The 22,536-nt window shown below is 45.8% G+C and overlaps 1 protein-coding gene across 7 annotated transcripts in view; it reads right to left on the bottom strand.

The window, feature by feature from the left end:
* Positions 1 to 22,536, bottom strand: part of DLG3 (discs large MAGUK scaffold protein 3) — a 1,834,707-nt gene that overhangs the window by 910,620 nt on the left and 901,551 nt on the right. For all 7 annotated transcript variants that reach the window (XM_085608387.1, XM_085608388.1, XM_085608389.1 and 4 more), the window contains one exon: positions 19,616 to 19,666. In XM_085608387.1, the coding sequence (XP_085464513.1) occupies positions 19,616 to 19,666 (51 nt within the window). The remainder of the gene's footprint in view (positions 1 to 19,615; positions 19,667 to 22,536) is intronic.

Genomic DNA, 22,536 nt, shown 5'->3' with positions numbered 1-22,536 from the left:
AATTGTAAGTCCGTTAGTAGGGAGGAAGGCATAGATACCATCTGCTGTTGATAGACCTCTGATAACCTAAGGGAGGATCACACTGCTGCTCCTCCAAGTATTATTCCTTAGAGACTGTGTCCTGGCACTTAACGTGCAATTCAGAAGGGCTATTCGCATAGCCATACGGTCCGTCATCCTCCTCAGATCCCTCCTCTTCAAGGAGTGCAGGTGGTAGAGGTGTCACCCTCCTAGGGAAAGTCATCTCAGGGGTAATTTGGTGCTTCCTGATTGTAATCGCAATTTTTTCCCTCGTCGGCAAGGTCGTCGACGATGATGTAAGAGTCGTCGACGAAGATATGAACGCCATCGACGGAGCCGTCGTCACCACAGCAGCAGATGCTGCCGTCGTCATCGTTGTGGCAGACATGGTTGCCGTCGTCACTACCGCCGTCGTCATCCTCGTCGAGGTCGTCGAGACCATCGTCGACGACGAAGTTACCATTGGCGCCGAAGCTGTCGACGCTGGACCCTGCAGCGTAGGCGACGAGGAAATCACCCTTGACGAGCCCATCAACGGAGCCAGAACTGGAGGAGACGAGGCCTTTGACTGTACCTTTGACTTCTTCATCAACAGGAGTGATTGACAGCGTCGTCGACTAGTGAATTTTCTTCACAGGCTTACCATCAGAAGAGAGAGATGAGGGCTTTTTGAAGGCTCTTGGAGCCGCTGGAGGAGAAGATGGAGGAACTGAGCTGGACTCCCTCTCTGATGCCACTCCTGCTGACAGTCCTTCCCTCTCCTTTACACCTCTGTGAGGATATTTGCTAGGACTACGCCTTTCAGACCTATGAGAGGTCTTTTTCAAGGCTTTACTGGGACGGTCTTTAGAAGGTGAAGGAGAAGACCTACCCCTCTTCACAGACCTCCTAGCAGATGTAGCTGAGGAGGCCTCATCACTATCACTGGAGACTGGCTCCTTCCTTGACTCGAGCTTCTGGAGCCAGGTCAAGAGACGCCTCTCACAGTCTCCCAAAGTCTTCGTTGAAAAGGTGCGGCATATCTTACGGTTTGCTGCCTTATGGTCTGGGTACAGACAGTAAATACAATCCTTGTGCTTGTCCTCCACATAAAGTCTCTTCTTAGCACAGGTTGCACACACTTTAAAGAGGGCTTTCTTCTCTTTATCAGACATCCTGACACCAAGTCCAAGCAATTCTTGTAGAAAAACAGGTGAAAAAACTGTAGAAATAAAGTTGACAGAAAAAAACTGAGCAGAGCTCAGTGGAGACTCCTTGCGGTAGAAAATCTGAGGGTCTGAGGTTCTCTCAGGAAGGTTCTAGAGGGTGAGGCTAATCTGATTGGTTGTTCATTTTATTTGGTCTCTTTCACAAAAAGAGGTGGATATGTTACAAAACTAGAATGGGCCAAGGCCTAGTTTCTTCTTTTGTAATGGTTTCTATTGCTATTTTATGTATACCGGGGACTCCCATCTCGACGACGGGGAATGATTCAAGTATGGGAATCTATGAAAGTTTCAATACTGGAGTACATTTATTTTACATGTTCCTTTTAGAGACCCCCCCCCACACTTTTTTCATCCCATTCGAAGACATGTCTGCACATATTTCTATATGATTGATTGCATCTAGCAGATTTGGGTGCTTCTCAAAGCCTGGTTAGAGCATTCTCTTCCAAAGTCGATGCCGCATGAAGTGCAAGACACTGGTCAAGCACATACTTTAAAGGACTGAAGTTGTTGTGCTGTTCAATTTGCACATTACAGTAACTTGTGAACATATTAATGCAGTAAAATATGGGGCAGTTTTTAATGTGTTTAATAGTTCAACACTATATTTTCCTACTGCTTTATAAAGTTTGCTTTCTCACTAAATTAATATTTCTTTTCAATTTGTTCTCGGGAAGAGGACCCAACCTCCTGGACCCCACATTTGTCCAGTAAGCTTGCTCGCTTCGCCCGCTACATAATAGTCATCCTTAACTTTTACGCCTCACCACTCTCAAATGCCTCTAGCTACCACTGGGCTTAGCAAGGAGCTACAGGTTGGAGACATGGTGACCCATACGCAAAAATCAAAAATAAGAGCTAATCTGGTGGTTGGAGGGTTAAGAGGCATGTCTTGGGCGTGCGATTTTTGGAAGGAACCTAGCTTACATTGTAGGTAATTAGATGCAAGTTACTATGGTTAGGGGCTCTTTTGGGTCAACAGGAGACAGGTGGCAAATGGTCTCTTGGAGGAGACGTGTATCAAAAAATAGTTTGGAGGAGGGGAAGGGAAATTTGCTTTGAAGACTTTTCAAAGCCAGGTAGAGAGATGGAAAGTTGTTTAGAGGATGGAAAAAGTTCAGCAGTGCAGTGCATAAACCACACTAAGGATGTCAACATCAAGGTAGTTATGAGCACTGTCAAAATAAATGTCATTTTTATCTAGTGCATACTATTGCTCTCAGAGCATTTACCTGGTAGGGAAAACCAGGTGGAAGAGAGGAAATCAAGGTATCTGAGAGATTACAGTGATTGGATGTTAAATCACAAATGGTTTTAGAGGAAAGAGAGCAGAGTGGGATCCCCTAAGGTGGATAACTTTGTGTAAAGGTTGATGGTGCAACGTCAGAAGTATCACAGCTGTCGCCAGATCCAGACGCGTTGGTGGTGGATACATTTTAGTAGGACTGGGGGGGGGCTTTGCCTGTTCACCGTTTATGATCATGTTTGCTTTTCGTTCGTAGGCAGAGATGTCAGATGGTTCTGGTAATTCCGTTTTGGTTGTCCCAGCCTTGGTTTTCGACAGTATTAGAGCTACTGGCAGAGCGACATTTAATGATCCCAGCATCTCAAGGTCTCTTGATATGAGTAGGAAGGAGCGGAATATCCTTTGCAGAGACCCTTGTCCTGATCTTCCTTCTTAGCAGGATACCAGGAGGTCCAGGGAGTACGGAGACGAATCTCAGTAGTGTTGGCAATTATTCAAGCAGAGTTGTTTTTGAGAGGTTTTAGTTTAGTTACAGAACAATCCTTACTTACAGGCCGGCCTTTTCAGGAGGGTATTGACTGCGTAAGGGAAGACCCAGTGACAGAGCGGCATTATTGCACAGTGTCATGAAAGGAATTAGGATTTTGGAGATGTACAAGAGAAAGGTCTGGTGGATATGGACAAGACTTGTAGGTAATTGAAGGTTTGAACGGTTAATAAATATCTATCTTTAAAACAAATAAGTGAGAAAATGGCAGCTCTGTTGTATTTAAAGTTTCAGGAGGAAACCAAATGCTTGCTCCTAGGGTAAGTGATCGGATTTATCATCTAAAAGGAGTGTTCTTTGAGGTGACAATAATAACAAAGACTATAAGTAACACCTTTTACAATCCACATGTTGAAGAATCTTCTGCATGGTGCATTGCATGGTGAATGTATGAACATGAGAGCAGAATTCAGGATCTCAGACCATCAGGAGAGAATCAGTGAATGAGTTCTTGGTCAAGGCCCTTTAAGGTGGTTTCCTCCACAACAATGTTAGGGCAGGGGAGGCTGCTGAGGGAAGAAATGGGAGCGTGAGGCAGTTTTAAAAACAAAAGAACATTGAAGCTGGATGTCAAGGTTCAGGTAATTCTTTGACTTGAAAATTACAGTTTTTTGTTTACCTTGTGGCAGATGGGCATTAAAGCGCTGCGAATGTAAAGAATCAGAGGAGATGAAGCGTAGGAGGGCGTCTGGTAACAAAGGCGGGCGCAGAATGGTGGTGGCGGGAGTGTTCAAAGGCGCTGCATGTTGGAGTGTGAGGGAGAACGGCACAGGGCATTACAATTTTCGAGATGTTGGATTAATTTTCGGGTTCTTTAAAGCTGCTTTGAGGCGTGGCTATAAAAGATGACATGCATAATGCTAATCTGTGTGTCTTTTAATAAAATCTAGACCAGGGATCGCTAGCCTTTTATACGATAAGAGCTACTTATGCTCAATTACAATCACTCCGCTCTAGTAACACAAACTATCAGTGATGCAGTCGTAACCATTGCCGATAAGATTCCATCAGTGGCAACTGCATCCTGGATTTACCAGGCCTGCCAAGCACCACGCATCAGGCGTTAGACTAACACATTTTAATGTGGTGGGCCGCATTACTGCATTAAAATGCATTATCACGCATTTTTAGCGCCTTGACCACCGGCACACGCTGAGCCTGGGTGAACTTAATAAGAATATAGTGTTCATCTTGATACGTTGCTGCCACCTGCTGGGTGTGTGGTGAAGCACATAGGCTAAGGCTTTGTGACATTCTTGAACCCTCATCTTGTATCTGTCATTTCCAATAAGGTTCTGTTTACTGTTGTAATTTGTGTAAGTTGAATTTTATGTCTGGAGAAGAACCCAGAGTTTTCGGTAGTATACACTGAAAGTCTGCGTCATTTTAAATTTCTTTTCAAGCCCTGCTTCCCTGTGCTCCCTCCAATATTGGCATTGCCTTAAACTGTGTCTCTTGAACGAAAGATAAGTCTGTTTTACTTTTGTTCTTTCTTCCTACAGTCACTGGAACAGGGTTCTTCTGCTTTAACATTCAACTTCATTGTTTTGTAATTAACTCTCTATTTTTAATTTATTTTAAAAAATTCTATCTCTTTCCATAGATGAGATGCAATGAATAGAGAATATTTACCTAAATCACCAATCTACCAGAAAAGTTTGTGTTTTTACGTCTAATTAGCTGTCAAGGTTTTTCTTGTAAGAAACTTATTTCTGACTCGCCTTCTTTGAATGAATTATTGAACCTCGATGGGAGTTGACTGTTTTCCCTTGAACGGGTCGATATGCACTTTTATTTATGGTTGGTCCTTTACTCGCTTGACAACAGGTTCATCCTCCCGGCATCTCGATGGAAGAAACATTTCATCAGTTACTCCCTCCTTATGTACGAGTCAAAAATGAACAACATCATGTAACCGAGGAAGTCCCTGGTGGGAGTGCCGGAGGATTCTCCCCCCCTTACCCTACACTCACCGATCCTTTTTGAGACCCCTTCGGTCCAACGTACCACACCATAGGTCTAAGACAACGAGCGCGCGAGAGCCTTAGTAGTTGGCTTGTGGGGTGTGTCCTCTGTAGTTTGCCCCATCCACCTGCCCTGCTGTTAGGGTGTTACTCGTCTCCGTCAGACAGCTAGGTTATGCTAGGTTGCTCGTTTAAACATGTCGGGATTTGTTTTAGCATTGAGTCATTCTTTGCTGGACCTACACCCCAGACTTTATTGCCCACAGCGTGTATTTATAAGCACAGTAGGCTTCGCTCAACAGAAAACACACCCTGACACAAGCCGTAAAGTAAAATGCATGCATCAGTTGTTCTACGCTTCCAGATGTGTTCTAAAAGTTATTTAGAATGTCAGGCTTACGTCCGACCATTGAAAACAGCCCCCAGAACAGTATAATAGATTCATAGTTATTATGTGTGTGTCTCAATCGGGAAACGCCTGCACTCCTGTGCATGGTCCAGTGCTGAATCAGTCCTGCCAAGTGCCACGCATCAGGCGTTAGACTATGGCATCTTAATGAGGTGATCCGCATCCGCATCGCTGCATAAAAATGCATTATCGTGCATTTTTAGCACCTTGAACACGGCACGCGCAGAGACTGGGTGAACTAAATCAGGTAGTCACCGTGGCACTGCAGTCCGACTGCAGCAGTGCATGTGGGAGTCAATGTCGGGGCAGGCAGGGCTGGGGCGGAGCCGTGGCGGGCAGCGACTCTGAGTCCTGCGCATCTGTGCACTTCTGGCAGGGCGGCTCTGACCGGACTGGGGAGCACTCCATGAGAGAGGCACACCGCACTGACTAGAGCAGAGCCCTGTAAGTCGACCCCGAGAGCCGCGGCCTTTCCATTTATGGCTGCTCCAGTCTCTCATCAGCAGTCCAGTCATGGTCATCTCGCTGCACAGGGGGCGCTTAAAGCATTCGTAGTTTCCTCCACCCGCCGAGCCCCGAGACTTGAATGTACAGCCACCCCTAGTGTGTACAGTCCTGTCACAGACAGTGTCACTGTGCGGCTCAGCTGTGCAGCGCTCTGTGTGCCTGCTGCTGTGTGCAGAGGCCGCCCCGTCCGTTAGCAGCTGCCATGGGCGTAGGAAGTGTGGGGGACGCGGGGGATATATCCCCCCCAGATTTTGGAGTGGGGGGGACACGGGGGACAAGGGTGGGGGGGACGAGGGGACAAAGGAATTTCCCCTCTCCCTTCTGTTATCGCAGCCGGGCCATTAGCACGCGAAAGCGCTACCTAATGGCCCTGCACTTGACCTGCCTGGAGTCAGAGGCCACCCGCCCTCGGCCTCTTGTTATGCTGCAGGAAGGCTCAGCCGTTCTGGGAAGGGCAGAGAACGGAGAAAAAATAAACGCTGCCTCTTTTCCTTCATGGCAAGGACCGTGTCCACTCCTCCTGATCTGCGGCGGCTGCCCTCCTCTCTTTATGCCTCCATCTCTTTCTCTCTCTGTCTCGCTCCTGCTCACCTGCTGATTTCAAGAGGCAGCTCTTAATGTACTCTCTCTTGCCTCTCCTTTTCTTTATTTGTTCCCCTGTGAAATTGATCCAAAAAAGGCTGAACACTTTGGCTGTAAATGTCCTCATTTTCTGACCGTTTTCTATTGAAAAGAAACACCTCGGAATGGAGAGAAAACATAGTTAAATACCTAAATAAAGCAATACAGAGTGGACAGCAGACAGGCCAGACTGTTATTTACACCCACACTCATTAGCGCCACTTTACAGAGTTTGCCAGTGAAAGCGCTACTTTCTTTTTATCTTCTTTCCTTGAACAACATTGTTTTCCCAGGGTGGGTAAGTGCGCCATTCCTAAAGGGACTGCAATACCTGGTTGATGGGTAGAGTGGAAACGTTTAATATGATCGTTTTCAACTTTTTAATTATTTTAGCTTATAAAATGCGGCTCTGTGTTTGGGGATGTGGTCTTTTTTAAACCAAACTGCATACATTTTGAAAGGATATAAGCAATGGACATTGAAAGGCGTCCCTTCCTGGTCCTGTAGCCATGTCTTGAACTTTTCAGGCAAAATCACTTACTGATTTCTGAATAATGATTTTAAAACCGTTAAGGTAACCATGTTTTTTTCTGATTACAGTTCACATGCTTTGCTTATTCTTGCATTCCCTATGAGTGTTTGCTTTTTCCAGGGTGTTATTCATTTTTTTTCAGGCAGCATTTTACTGTTGTCTAGTACATAATTTGAATTTAGTCGCAGCACAATTGAGTTGTGCTGAAGGCAGTGCGAGTTTCTCTCAGTGGGGCAGTATGTTGTTCAGTGTGGGAGAGAATGTGGCACTCTGGCCAGAGCTGCTGAATTTGGAACTGGAGAACCATGTTCAGACCTTCATGACCAGTTCAGCATACCACACTCCTGACAGAGCTTATTTCGATGCTACACCTTAGAAGGCCCGATAGACCTTAGAAGCCCAGGTGTCTTAGCACCCGCAGGTGGACCTGTCCACCACAATCCATACTGCAGTTCACTTCCAGTCTTACGGGCAGGCATATGAAGAAGCACATCCTAGATTGACAGTGAATCTGTCACTGAGGTCACAAGACCCTTGAGGCCAGTCCACCTCACCCATTGGTACCTCCATTGGCCTTTTTCCAGCACTAGCAGTGCAACTTGCCAGCGGTTGGCAATGTAGGATTTGCATGCACACCAAACTTAGGGGGTGATTATAATGGCAGTGGGACCGCCACGTCACCCCGTCGGTGGCGGTCCCACCGCCATTGGTGACTGCATCACAGCCCGCAATATTACAATGGCGGGTGGTTACCTGGCGGTCGGAAAGACCAACCACCACGCACCCGACGGGCTTCTTGAGCCCGCCGGTGTGGTGGAGGGGCTTGTGGTTCCTACAATGCTGGTGGTGCCTACCATGCACCGCAGCAGGGATTACGATGTCCCTTACCCGCCAGCTTATCAATGGCGGTTCACCTGCCATGGAAATGCTGGCGAAAGGGACATTGGGGGCCCGTAGCAGGCCCCTTTACCCCTGGCCCTCAGACATGGGTCCTGGGGGGCATCTATGATGCCCCACAACATATCACTGCACCATGTGGCAGGCACCGATATATTTAACATGTTCCTTTTTTTTTTACTTTGCGGCGGATGATGCAGCCAGCAGCACCTGCTGCAATGTAAAAGATAGGCACTGCGAACACCGTAGTGGCAGTCACATTGTAATGCCTATCGTGGGGCCCCCACCTGGAAGGCCAGCGGTCCCATTCCCCGATTCGATGGCGGTGGTACTGAAGTCCGCCTGCCATCGTAGTCAGCCCCTAAGTTTGCATTTTATGAATATGATTCAGCGGGAAATAAATTGATGTTTGCAATTTAATTGACTTAGGTTGGCCTCTTATCCATGAGATTTCCCTGTTGAATGTGCCTTTACATTATACATTTTTGGTTGTATGAATTGATTGCATACTACACTCTCCTACAGGTATTAATTTGAGTGTCATTAGGAGTGTCTGGGACCAATTGTTTTCTTTGGAATTGTTTTCTTTACTAACCTTTGCAAAGGGCCCTAAACTTCACAGCAACACAAGTCACATTTATTTTAGTAATTTGGGATCTGTTTGAGCTACAAAATTGTTTTGGAGGAAATTGTTAGATTATGCAGCAGATGATGTATTATGTGGCAAATATGATACAGCCATAGTTAAGTGGAAAACATGTTTCCACTTAATTTTGCCCCAACATTGTAGTTGATCAATTTGTAAGTTCCCCAAACACAAAAGTCGAGTTTGGGCACAATTTGCATTTTAAAAGCAGCCCTATAACACAGGGCTACTTTTAAACTGACCTCAGGCTTCAGCAGTGCACACATGCAAGCGCAGAAAGGGCTGCTGGCCTCTAAACTGCCATGCCCTATTATATTCTAGGGACTTAAAAGTAGTTCTAATCCCCCTGCCCTATTATGTACTAGGGCCTTATAGGAGAGGTCATGCCAATCATAGGGGTACCCTAACCCATAGTGCACCCTAGTGTATGTAGGTGTTTTCACTGTATTTTTAAGTGCCTCTTTCAGAATAGCACTGGCTGTTTAGGCAGAGGCCAGGGTCAGTCAGTCAGGTACCACCAGTACCAGTCAGCAAAAAGTTGGGGAGTGCCCAAGGCGGCTTTGCAACACTAGAGAAACACAAACTCAGAATGTAAAACATAACACCATGGTTGGGGGGTTCTCTTCAATAATCAGAATTGATTTCTATCCTAATGAACCCATTTTCCAACATTAGGATAGGGAAAGACTGGGGTAAAATCACAACGTTCTAATCTATACAGTGAAGTTTTTATGCAGCTCTTTGATGATGGTTAATAGCTCACTGTTCAATGTTAGGATTTTAACTTATAAACTTCAAATACCAAAAGAATATCTCAGACAAAAGCAGTAACTCACTGACCTATTGAATTAAAACTTTCACTAGACAAGCCTTCGATCTCTCTAAAAAAAAAAGAACATTAATCACCAAAATTATCTTCACATTTTTATTGTTGCCTGAAAATTGCTGGAGACCAGGAATGCAGCAGCAGGTACTTTTCGAACCCTAATGCACTTGCAAACACGACGCCCCCACCCTAAGTCAGCGGCCTTTGTTTGCTTTGTGCATTAAGATGCAAGATTCATATATATGTTTTTTTTAAACATTTGGTCTCATTACTATATGAATGTAAATAACAATAAAGCATACATGCAAACTGTGACTACATGTCCGCTTTTCTCAATATTTCACTCCGAAAGTATGCGATTGTATTTGTTTAACGGGCGGTGATTTGTATAGGGTCACTGGAAAGTGCACAAGGTTGTCCCTGTCCCCCCCAGAATTTTAGTGTCTCCTACGCCCCTGGCAGCTGCTGCAGTGCACTGCAACCCGACTTGCTGCTAAGGGTCTGCAAATATTTGGGAATATATTGTACTGTGAATTCTGAAGTTGCTCATTGAACCAGAGTCACCGCGCCCGGCTCAGAGTGAGCGAATCCCACGCCCTCTTGCTTTGCGGCACTGGCAGAGACAGTCCCCTCATGCGGATCCCGATGGCGACACCTTGCGGCCCCTCTGTGTCCTGCAGTATCGCATGGACCGACAGAGCAGGCACCGAGGCGCCCTGCCGTTTCCGCTGCTTTGCAGCAGTTTTAAGATCTTCTTAGAGTTTCTTGTTGCTCAAATGGGAGTAATGTGTTTCCCTCGTCGCCATTGCTTGATTTTGCTTGTGATAAAGTGTCCCTCATAGTCGCTGAATGTCACTCATAATTACACTAAAATTATGAAAATGTCACGCATGAGCAATCTGAAACTGTGGCAGCTGTGGATTACTAGCATGTCCACGTCAATGATTCAAGCAAGTTCACCAGCAATAATGTCAAAAAAACCTTAGCACTTTTCATTTTGAATCTTTCTACATGCCATAGCCAATTATGGATGCAACTAGCCCAGGCACCCAGGAAAAACATCAGCAATAAGACGCCCCAAAGCAGCATGAAACACCATCTATCACCCATAAATGCATTTTTATCCCAACATTAACTTATCAGTTCTGAAAATATACACATTTTACTTTAAAAAAGACATAATTTTCCATTTTGGAAACATACCACGCTTAACTAAACAAAAACATTTCATTTACTAGGACAGGCAGCACACAGGAGAGCTACTCGCAGGTAGATGTGAAGCTCCCAGTGCCTCCCAAGCTACTGGCGGGGAGAATCCTGCCTGGGAGAATCCTGGCTGGGAGAATCCTGCCTGGGAGAATCCTGATCTAGATTCTCTTAGAAGGATTGTCCTTCTCCGCCAGATTGAGCACTTTCATTTACATCCCACTGTCAGATCAGACCAAGAGAACCTTCCATGATGTGCAGCAATGGCTTCCAGTGACCGCAAGACAGATGATCCTGGCACCATGTATAGCGCTTAAAGCACCAGGCGAGCAAAGGTTCATGTTTTCAAGGTACCGATTTGCTTTGAGGCTCATGACAGTGGAATTAAAAACACTTGTTATGGCAGCCGTACAAAAGGCCTGGATGACAGGAGTCAGGAGTCAGCCTTTTGGAGTCCAGAGTTAAGGATTTGGAAAACTCTGTCTAACCTCCTTCATCTTGAATATAAACATTCATCAATAAGGAGGCCTGGAGTCTAGGGTCGTCCTAATCAATGCGTAGGCATTATGCTTCACTGCAGCATCATAAATCTATAGCATATAGCTCAGATCACTGGTGAACTGTACAAGTCACAATTGACTTAACCTAACAATATTTGTGTGCAGGACACAATGATCAATATCTCCATGTCTACCGCCCCAAGAACAGCCTTAAGCATGAGAAGGGCCATCCTGCCAGCTAATGCCGCCAGATAGCTGCTTGAGCACTTCAACCGGGTCTTGTCTCCTTTTATCACTGGAATTTGGATGAGATTTTTGATTCATATCAACTAATAAATCGCAAAATACTTTTTGATTCCCCTTTTTAACCTGAAATTCTTCAAGTCTGCCTGTGTCCTCTTACTCTTAGCACTATTACCACCCCAGCATCTTCTTCCAGTAACTTGGCTCACATACTCCAAGAAACTGGAAGACCCCTCAAAACTTGAATGCAGTGCCTGAGGGTGTGCGATGGCCGTACATTCTCTCGCTGATGTCTTGAGGAATTTCTTCAAGTTGGTCATCTTGTCTGCAGTACCGAACACCCCTGTACCACCTGCAAAGGGGGTGGAGGCCCTGATACACCTGTGTAACTGGACAAGAGATCGGCTTCTTAAGACCACTTTGTGTCCGCATGGCCCTTTTCTAAATACAACTGAGTTATAACAAGATGCGTGAATCCCCCCTGGGGATTCAGTCAGATCTAGACCCCACGTTCTGATGGATAAGTTACTCACCTGTAATCCTGGTTCTCTTCCAGGGGTATTCTCATCAAAGTCATAAGCATTGAATATTCCCGCCCATATGCGGAGACCCCGGAAATAATAAAAATTATATATGAAAAACATATATATACAGCTCTATATATATATACAATGCAGCCCCCCATCTAGGAGGCTGAACAATGCAATAACAAATAAACTGGTTTTGCAAACACATAATGTATGTATAAAAACACAGGAGGGCAAGTAACACTTGAACTCTTTTTTAATGAGTAAACCTCATGAAAAAGCTGCAAGAAAAGCAGACATTGTTAGCCTGCAGGCTGCATTGTAAACCAATAGCATAGAATATGAAAGCATTTTCACACAAAACTAGCACCGTGCCTTTAAGGCAGCAATGACCCCCAGCTTCCCAACATGCTTCAGGGGTGACAGTTAGGTCAGTTGTTCTTTCGGGCTCCCTCAGACAGGACCCTGGATTCACAGCTCTTCCTTTTTTACTTTTCTGTCAAAAATTGTCTAATTTTTTGTGGATATTTTACTGTCACTCGACGTCTTTTGGCTTTAGAGTGAAGGTTAAACCTTTTTGGAGTTCAAGAAAAGGTTTTTTTCTGTCAAAAAGGCCTTCCTTATTTGATCCTTGTCCTGCCTGTGGCAAAAAGAGGGCTAGATCAGATACACACTCTGTGTGTATACTCTGCCGCCCTGATTCTCACTCTTCTGCCACCTGTCATCACTGCAAGAAGTTGTCGAGAAGACCCATCAAGGACAGGGAAAGAATTCGACTATATGGCCTCTCTGAAAGAGGTAGGTCTCCAGTGAGGCAACAGAAAAAGAGAACACGGTCGACGTTGAGAGGCAAGGTCCTGATCTGTTCTCCTTCGGTGTCGGAATCAGCGTCAAAGCTACCAACGGCGAGGCAGCAGTTGTCATCGAAGACTACGGTGGTGCAGGCGCATCATACTTCTACGAAGTCGAAGACGATGCTCTCAACGTCGACGAAGGTAAAGGGCCCTCCGTTGTTGCCAACCAGGCGACGTTCAACGTCGAGGAGCAAATCTCCATCAACGCTGGCTAGGTGCTATCAAAGTTGATGGGTCCACCTTTCGAACCTATCCACAAAGCAACCTTGCAACACCTTACGTGGAAGGTAGCTTTCCTGGTAGCAATCACTCGCAGAGTGAGCGAAATACAAGCGCTCTGTTCAAAGGAACCGTACAATGTTTTCCATCTCAATAGGGTGGTTTTGAGGACTCATCCCCCCTGGTGTCAGATTTCCATGTGAATCCGACCATTTCACTTCCAACCTTCTTCTCAAATCCCTCCATTCCAGCTGAGAGGGCTTTGCATTCATTGACCTAAAAAGAGTTTTAAAATTCTATCTGGATAAGTCCAAGTCGATTAGAAAGTCTGATCAACTATTCGTTAACTATGGGTCGATCAGAACAGGTTTTCCAGCCTCAAGGCGATCCATCTCCAGGTGGATAGTTTCATGCTTCAAGTTAGCTTATCAATTAGCACAAAAGCCCCCAGGGCCTGCTCCCAAGGCACATTTCACGAGGGGGAGGCGGCTACGACTGTTTTCCTTCATAACGTGTCGATCTCTGAGATCTGTTAGGCGGCAACTTGGAGCTCCATCCATACATTTACAAGGCACTATTGTCTGGATTCAGACACCACAGCAGACACCCAAGTAGGCCAGACCTCCTTGAGGAATCTGTTCAACAGCTGATCACTGCAGTAAGTTGGGTCGTTCATTCTCATTTGCCCACAGGCGGAAGATGGGCTCGCTATTCTATTCAGTGCTTATGACTATTGATGAGGATCACCTGGAAGAGAAGGATAAGTTACTTACCTGTAATCCTAGTTCTCTTCCAGGGGTATCCTCATCAAAGTCATAAGCAACCCACCCGCCTCTCCAGGCAAATGAGATTACTTCTTTGTTAAACGATATCTTTGTGCCCTGGACTTCGGGTCTACGCAAAGAACAACTGACCTAACTGTCACCCCTGAGGCATGATGGGAAGCTGGGGGTCATGGCTGCTTTTTTTGAAGCTTTTTCATGAGGTTTACTCATGATGTTTAAAAGTGTTACTTGCCCTCCTGTGTTTTTATACATACATTATGTGTTTGCAAAAGCAGTTTATTTGTTATTGCATTGTTTAGCCTCCTAGATGGGGGCTGCATTGGTATGAGAAAAAATGACATATGTATATATATATATATATATATATATATATATATATATAGCTGTGTATATATATGTTTTTCATATATAATTTTTTATTATTTCCGGGGTCCCCGCACATGGGCGGGAATATTCAGTGCTTATGACTATTGATGAGGATCTCCTGGAAGAGAAACTCTGGATCTGCAAGCCAGACCCGCCCCAACCAACCTCCGAACATCACCCTCGCTGACAGACTTCAGGAAGAGACTCAAGACCTGGGTTTTCGACTAAGCCCAGCAAACCTTCGCCTGAATACCCTCACGGGTGATAAGCCGTGTTCTAGCAGTACTGATTGATTGATTCAATAATGCTGTCCTCCACTGGCGTAACGAAACGTGCCCCTGCAAGGTTTGTGGAGGGGCCCATGTGGAGGGCCCCGCTCCAGACTCAATCAGGAGCTCTCCGACCAGAGTACTGTGTGAAGGGGGCCCCCTGGAGCTTGGGGCCCCCCGCACCGTTGGGGGCTGCGGGGGCCTGTGTTACACCACTGCTCCTGAAGTAATAACTCGGAAAGGAAGGACATTCGAATACTCCATGCTATCTGTTAGCTCTAGCTATATCCATCCCTAGATCATGGAGCTGATTGCCCCTCACATTATCTCCTCTAATCATTTTCTCCTACTTGGAGACTTTAATGTCTATAGTGAAGTCTCCTCTAATGCAGATGCTTCTATGCTCCTGACGGATCTAGCATCTCTTGGTTTGAAGCAGATCAACACTGGACCTACCCATCTAGCGGGGCACACTTTAGATCTCGTCCTGACTACCACCTCTAATATACATTCGAGGCTCCCTGCTCCCTTACTTGGACCGTTCACTCCCTACTTCGATTCCACATAAAAGACCGCAGAGCTTTCTCCACTCCTATGGCACCCTCTCGCAGCTGGAGAAGATAATGGCATAAAATCACGCCTGGCCACTTCTCGAACGCCTTTCTCATTAATACATATTCGGCGTTCGAAAGCATTGAAGTGGACCTGGCTAACTATAATACCCTAGTCACTTCTACACTAGATCAACTAGCCCCCTTAAAACTTCTCTCCACCAAATCAAACAGATTACAAGCAACATGGTTCTCTCCCAACCTATGGGAAGAAAAAAGCCACTGCAGAAAGCTGGAAAGACGCTGGCGGCTTTCACATAACGCAATTGATAAAGAAGCCTAAAGGAATTGTCTGACCCTTTACCATACAAATTTAAAGAAGGCCTGCAAGACTCATATTGAGTCCCAACTGAATCAGGCAGGAAAATCCTCTAAGGAGCTCTACCGCATTCTCAACTCTTTCACAAACCCCAAGGCATGCCATAATGAAGTAACACCTTCACAGGACCTCTGTGATAAACTGGCTAACCACTTTACCCAGAAGATTGAGAGCATATATGCCAGCATCACTAAAGATAAGGACCCCCAACAAACTAATATTGCTTCTTACCCATCAAATCCTTACTCTGCAAATCCTGTGGATTGCTTTCCCCCACTTACAGTAGATACAGTGGAGTCCCTTATGAAAACAGTAAAATCTGGTTCACCTCAGGATGTTCTACCCGCTACGGTTTCCTCGTTACTTCATAAGCCGTTGGCTCCCTTGATCTGCCCTATCCTTAATTCCTCCCTGACCACGGGCATACTACCTTCCGAATGGAAAGCTGCTCAAATTAATTCCGATCAGGAAAAAACCCAGTGCTCCTCCGGAAGACTCTTAATTCTCGGTGGAAACAAAGCTCTTTGGAGCCCACAACATTGGCCGCACCAAATGGGTGCCCTTCCCCAACCTTCGTAATCTGTTCGTATTCTGGGCATTATTATAGATGATCAATTGTCTTTGTGTCAACAAGCGGTCAAGGTTGCCTCAATGTGCTTTGTAATTTTTAAATGGTTAAAAAAGATCTTATGGCTCAAAAGACTGTGGTTCGAGCCCTGATCGTGTCCAGATTGGATTACGGCAATGTTTTATATTTAGGTGCCAACAAGGAGGTAATCCGTAGGCTGCAAGTGGTTCAAAACTCAGCGGCCAGACTCCTTTATAAGTTACCTCGAATGGCCTCCATCACCGGGACCCTCCGGGACTTACACTGGCTAAAGATTGAAAATCGGTCCAAATTCAAAGCCCTTTGCTATATGCACAGAATCAATGCTGGTACTGCTCCTCGCTATCTTAGCACCTTAGTTCACCAGTACATTCCCACTCGCCTTCTTAGATCTTCCAAGCAGGCTAAGTTTGCGACCACTAGGTTCAAACTCGCTCGTATGGGTGGTCGGTCTTTTGCCCACTTGGCCCCCTCTCTATGGAATTCGCTTCCACTCTCACTCCGTTTTTAACATAACTATGTCAAATTTCGAAAAAGCATAAAAACATGGTTATTCAATCATTGAGCTCGACTTGCTGTTCTTTTCTTTCTTGCATGGGTCCGTAGGCGCCGGGAAACCTCCGGGTAGCTGTTGCGCCATATAAATTTAAATATAATAATAATGAGATCTGTCTAATTACCGTCCTGTTTCTTTGCTACCCTACTTGAGTAAGCTCCTGGAGAAACATGGGAACAAACATCTTTCAGACTTTATGGAAGCAATAGGAGGCTTTGATCCTTCCCAGTCTGGTTTGCGTCCCAGATTCAGTACGGAGACAGCATTAATTGCAGTCACTGATAACCTTAGACATTTCCTAGCTAATGGACAGGCAACACTGTTAGTGCTGCTGGATCTGTCAGCAGCGTTTGACACGATATCCCATCCCATTCTTCTATCTAGATTAAGAAATGTTGGTATCCAAAATCGAGCTTACCAGTTGCTGTCAAACTTTCTAAATAACCGCACTCAAACTGTTAATCTGGGCACTTTCCAATCCCCCACATCAAAGCTGACCAAAGGCGTACCCCAGGGATCTTGCTAAGTCCCACATTGTTTAACATTTATGTAGCCCCTCTTGCAGATCTTCTTAGGAACCTGGGCTTCTTCCCTAATTCTTATGCGGATGACAACCAGCTCCTAATGGCATTTGACAGAAACCCCTCTAATACTCAGTCGGCCTTCTCTGAAGGTATGACTGCAATTTCGTAATGGATGAGAAACAACTTTCTCCAGTTAAATGCCAGTAAAACAGAAATTATGCTCTTCGGAGAGTAGCCCTTACTCTGGTCCCCAGATTGGTTCGCCTAACAATTTAGGCCCCGCCCCCATTCGAAAAGCAGTGGTGAAAAATCTAGGTGTGCCTTTAGACCAGAAACTCTCTATGAAAAAGCAAGGTACAGCCACCGTGAGCTCTTGTTTCTATATATTAAGTCTCATGAGGAAGGCTTTTCCTTTCCTCCCTTTGACAGTCAGGAAAACCTCACTACAGGCTCTTGTAGTATTTTGCCTTGACTACTGCAATGCCCTCCTAATCTCAGCCACTGAAGCATCACTCAACAGATTCCAGGTGGTTCAAAACACCGCAGCCCGATTGGTCTCCAACTCTCCAGTCAGAACCGCTTCCTTGCCCCTACTCAAGGAACTACATTGGTTGCCTGTTCGTAAGCGGACTCGTTTTAAAATATGCTGTATAGTGCATAAGGCACTTCACGGCAATGCTCCAAGCTATCTCAGAGATAGACTTATACGGTATCAGCCCTCTAGAACACTCCGATCCGGATCAAAATCTCTCCTTGTCGTTCTTCGGATAAAGAAATCACGTACGGGGGGGGAAGGCCTTTTACCAGTTGGCCCCCTCATACTGGAATCAACTTCCTCTTCATCTTCGTGAATGCACTAACTATTTACAATTCCGTCGATCTCTCAACACCAAACTTTTCCAGATTCCCTCGTTGACTTTGTAACTCTTCTACAGTCTCCCTATGCTGACCTAAGAGCACTCCCATAGCGTGAGGAAACCCCTTTGGGGGTGATTCGGGCACTCTATAAGACACATAAATAAATAAATAGATCTAAGCAGATCTTGCAGAAGACCTCTGTCTCTGGACAGAAGTGGATCCGGTGGTTAGGGTAATTGGGTGCTGAGATAATCAACCCCCTTTCATCCTATGGAGAATCATTCCTGAATACTCAGTACCAGAAGGATCATATACTGGTGTTGGAGTGAACCTGGGTTCTAGACCTTCCTCATCAGTGGTCCTTTCCCTGATCAATGACATTTCCACTTCTGATCAACAACACCCCGGCATCATGAATGAGCAAGTCCTGGGCAGACTACAAAGCTCTAACACGTTATGTGTAGGGCACGCAAACATCTGATTATTGTGTACTAGCAAAGTACGCATGATTCACAGAGGTATTATCACAAAGTCACTACTTACTTAGATCCAACAGCTTTCCTATTCATGTGAGTAGCTCACATCTTGTAGCCAATTCGGGAATACTTCTTGAGCATGGTATCGAGATGTGAGGAACTTGCCTATACCTAAATTAAATGTTTGGGGTTTCCTAAAGATAGCTGACTTGCGTATCAGTGGATATTTTTACATTTACCCGTGCATAGTACATGTTGCTGGTTGTGAGAAGCACATGTAAGTTCTGCATGCCTATTTTATTTCTTCTTCCATGAGTACAGCATGCTTGATTACAGAAAAAAGGCTTGTGAATTGGAACATTACTCAGCTCAAAGTTAATCATTTTATTCACCTTGAAGGGCAGAGTTGGCCCAAGCGGCTTGCAGAGGACACATAGATCTCACAGGTAGGCACTCAACATAATCAGCTTACATGTTCTTGAGTGGGTTAAGTGCAAGTGTGTATGCTGATAGTGTTTCAACCAGTTTACACAAGAGTGCTGTCCTACAGAAAGTGGGACAATTCATACAGAGTTGAAACCTGTCAACATTTTCAGAGCGTCTGCAAAGTAGGACTTTCAGCAAGAGGCCAAAGTCCTGTGCATTTCACAAAGGAAATAATTGAGTGTTGCAAAATACCTTTTTCAGTTATATACATAGTATTATACTGTATCACTTATTCCCTCAGCCTCTCCTGTCTCCCCCTTTCCCTCCTGGTTCATGGAACATTCTCTGGCAGTTGGACATACCACTGTTATCTTGTCAACATTCTACTCAGCACTTGAGCTCTGACTGAAAACGTGATGGTGACAAAGAACCTTCTTGGAACTAGGTTGGTCTTCTGGTAATCTATATAACACTGAGGTTCTAAATCTCCAAATGTACTTTCACCACACACACATCCTTCGGAATGGGGGTTGGCAACAATGGTTTATTCATCCTTCTATCGTCTGTTCAGAGGAACCACCTCATTGGACAGTGGTACATCAAGAAAGACAGGGTGACCTGACCACAGGACATTGCCTATAACACACCTGTAGTGCTGAATAGATTGCGCCACACCAGCCCATTCACTGGCGCTGGCCCATCGCGATATCACCTGAGCCCCTTCCAACGCAGGCCATCTCTTTCTCACCTTTACAGCCACCCAGTGCAATACATTGTTATTTTTATTTTTCGTAACTCATATAATTACCAGCTGAAGTTACTGGCCAGCTTAGACTGTCACTTACCCTCTCCAGCACAATCTCTTCATACTTGTACATCCCATCGCTGCCATTCACCTGTGGGAGAGATGAGAAATCAGAGGGTTAGGAAGTGGTCGTTGCCCCACCTGGTGTATGACCTCCGAGGCTCTGTTTAAGCCTCAAACCCCACCACCTCAGTGCACTCCTCAAGTGCAGCCATGTTAAGTCACCTCGACACTTCCCATCTGGTTTGCGATAGATTCTTTGCCAGCCCCCTCTCCTCATCCTGTCTCAGAGCACCTCACCCGGGTCACACGTTCCCTCTCCTCATCCCATCACCCTGTCTCCTCTCAGAGCACCTCACTCGGGTCACACGTTCCCTCTCCTCATCCTCAGCCCATCACCCTGTCTCCTTTCAGAGCATCTCGGCCGGGTCACACGTTCTCCCCCAATGCACACTTCCGCTTCCATCTTCCCCAGCTGTCTGTCCGGGGCTCATCTCCCTTCTCTTCACATTACTGGCCCTACCAGTATATATATATATATATATTTCTATATTTTTTATAAACATGTTCAGAACAGGGGACTAAGACCCCGAGAGCTGTAATGGCTGCTTTCAAAATATTTCTCATGATGCTAGCAGCCAATCACAACGTTCGCTCCCGCGGCAGTCTGACTCCTGCAGGAGTGAGATGGCCCACGGGATGTAAAGCTCCCTGGGCCAATCAGAATGCTCTATTTTTAAACTGGTGCAAGATTCTCGCGGACCCAACCGCCCAGATATACAATTATTTTTTAACCTTAATTTCTCAAAAATAATGAACAAATTTACACCAAGTCACAAAAAGCACAGCCTACAGACCAAGATCTAGCTTCCTGCCAAATTTGATGTCCTGTCGTTCAGCAGGTTTTGCTGTAGCCTTGTCTAAAGAAGTGAATGGTAAATACAGGGGGATTTTGCATTTTGGGAACCCTCATTTTTCTCGGCCCCTGCTTGATATTACCCCGAAACTTTCCAGGACGAAGCTGAAGTGGATGTCCTCGTGGCTTACCCCCCCCATCATGCACAGCAGAAAGCCATGCACAATGTGGGGTTGGCTGCATGCGAGGGGTTGACCGCAGGGCCAGCCAGGCCATGCATGACCCAAGACCCAGCACAGTGTGGGATTGGTTGCCTTTATGGGGCTTGGCCAGAGGGCCTAACTGCAGGCCAGGCCTTGTGGCCAACCTCCAACTGCATAAAGCCAAAGGCTGTGCGCAGAGTGCGATTGGTTGCATGTGGGAGGGGGGGTTGGCTTAAGTGCCTGGGCACAGGCCAGGCCCTGCAACCAGCCACCCACCGTGCATGGCCAAAGGCCCTGAGCGGCGGAGGGATAGCGTTTACGTATGTTAATTAAATATTACTCTGTTTTTTTTTAACCTTAGAAATTCACTGAAAAAGCCAAAGGTTATAATAACGCTATCGTTAGGTGAATTTGTCAGTGACAACATTTATATTTTGAATTAAAAAAAGACCCAGAAATTCACAGTTATAGTAAGTAGAGCTAACTATAACTTGCGCCCCGCCATGCACATATGACATCACTCATGACATGTTCTATGACATCAATTATGACATCACTTATGACATCTCAAATGGCATCTTGATGACATCACTGATGACATCATCCAAGCTTCTTTCGTACACATTACTCTCTAAACTAGTATGGCATTGGAGGCCTGAAAATAAGTACAAAATAGCTCAGAATAATACGAAGCATCATGAATGCCATCACAGACACAACCCTTAGGTGTAGCAGTGAAACCATTCTCAGCATCATCGATACCACTGCCCCTTGGAAATTAACTCGATCCAAGCAGAGGCATCAATGGTTTTCCGACTCAAAATGACATGAAACTACATAACGCGGCAAATCACTGGCGCAATACCAAATCCCAGATGCTTCTTACCAAACTCGCAGCCCTAGGATAGGGGCGTAAAAGAGCCATACCAACAGCAACAACGAATCACATTCAGGAGCAAAGCTCCACCTCCCTCGCTCCAACAGACGCCATTTTCACATTCATCCATGGACACACATACCAACCTACTACCTCCGCCCCAGGTGTTTAGGGGCAAATTGCAACAAACTACTTTCATTTTTCACTGACAAAACAAAAACATTCAAAGGCAAAATCACACCAAATTTTTCTCAACATGACACTCAAACGCTGCTGTGATGTTCTGTTCTAAGGCCTGAATGAGCGGGCTGGATTGCCCGACCCTTGCTTTGTGGAGCTTTGGGTACCCTGTATTGTGCTGCCATGCTTCATGTCCTGCAGGGGCGGGCAGGAGGGCTTGGCCCTATCTTTGTGAAGTTGGTAGTACCATGGCCCTGCTCTATGTCATGTCATGAAGGAGTGGGGAGAGGTACACTTGGGGCCAGTCAATGGCCCCAAATTGACTATAAGCACATGAGACTTGTGGTTTAAGGAAGGTGTGAGTCAGTGTCTCATGTGCGATGCTTTCTTGGTGTTTCCTTAAGGGTTGTCCTGTGTCTCTGACTGTGAATGACTGCTCATGGGTTGTAAACAGCAGAGAAAGAGAGGTGGCTTGGCTGTCTTCTCAAGGGGCTCCAGACAGGTGACGGGTTGTGTGAGTAAGGTACGGTTCAAGCGAGGACACCTGGGTATATCCTGGGGGGCTGTACCACTTGGCTGGATATCAGGTGGTGCCTCTTCTTGCTACAGGCAGTGCATGGTTCCCAAGCCTATGGCTGCAGCGTTCCTACCCTGTCCACCATGAGGTGTAGGGCTGGGCAGTTCTTTTCTGGGTTTTCTAAGACAGCCGGATCAGACGCGGGTCCAGCTGTGGAGTCCACAATGAAGTAGGGCCGCCCGCTCTCTGCCAGAGGTGTCGAGGGTGTCAAAGATTCCTTTGCTTAGGGGTCGCTTTCAGGGCCGGCTTTAGGGCAGTGCGACAGGTG

The sequence above is a fragment of the Triturus cristatus genome, chromosome 5_2 (genome assembly GCF_964204655.1).
Source record: "Triturus cristatus chromosome 5_2, aTriCri1.1, whole genome shotgun sequence".
Classification (NCBI taxonomy): domain Eukaryota; kingdom Metazoa; phylum Chordata; class Amphibia; order Caudata; family Salamandridae; genus Triturus; species Triturus cristatus.
Note: the sequence above shows the minus strand (reverse complement) of the source record. Positions and strands in the feature narration are given on the sequence as shown.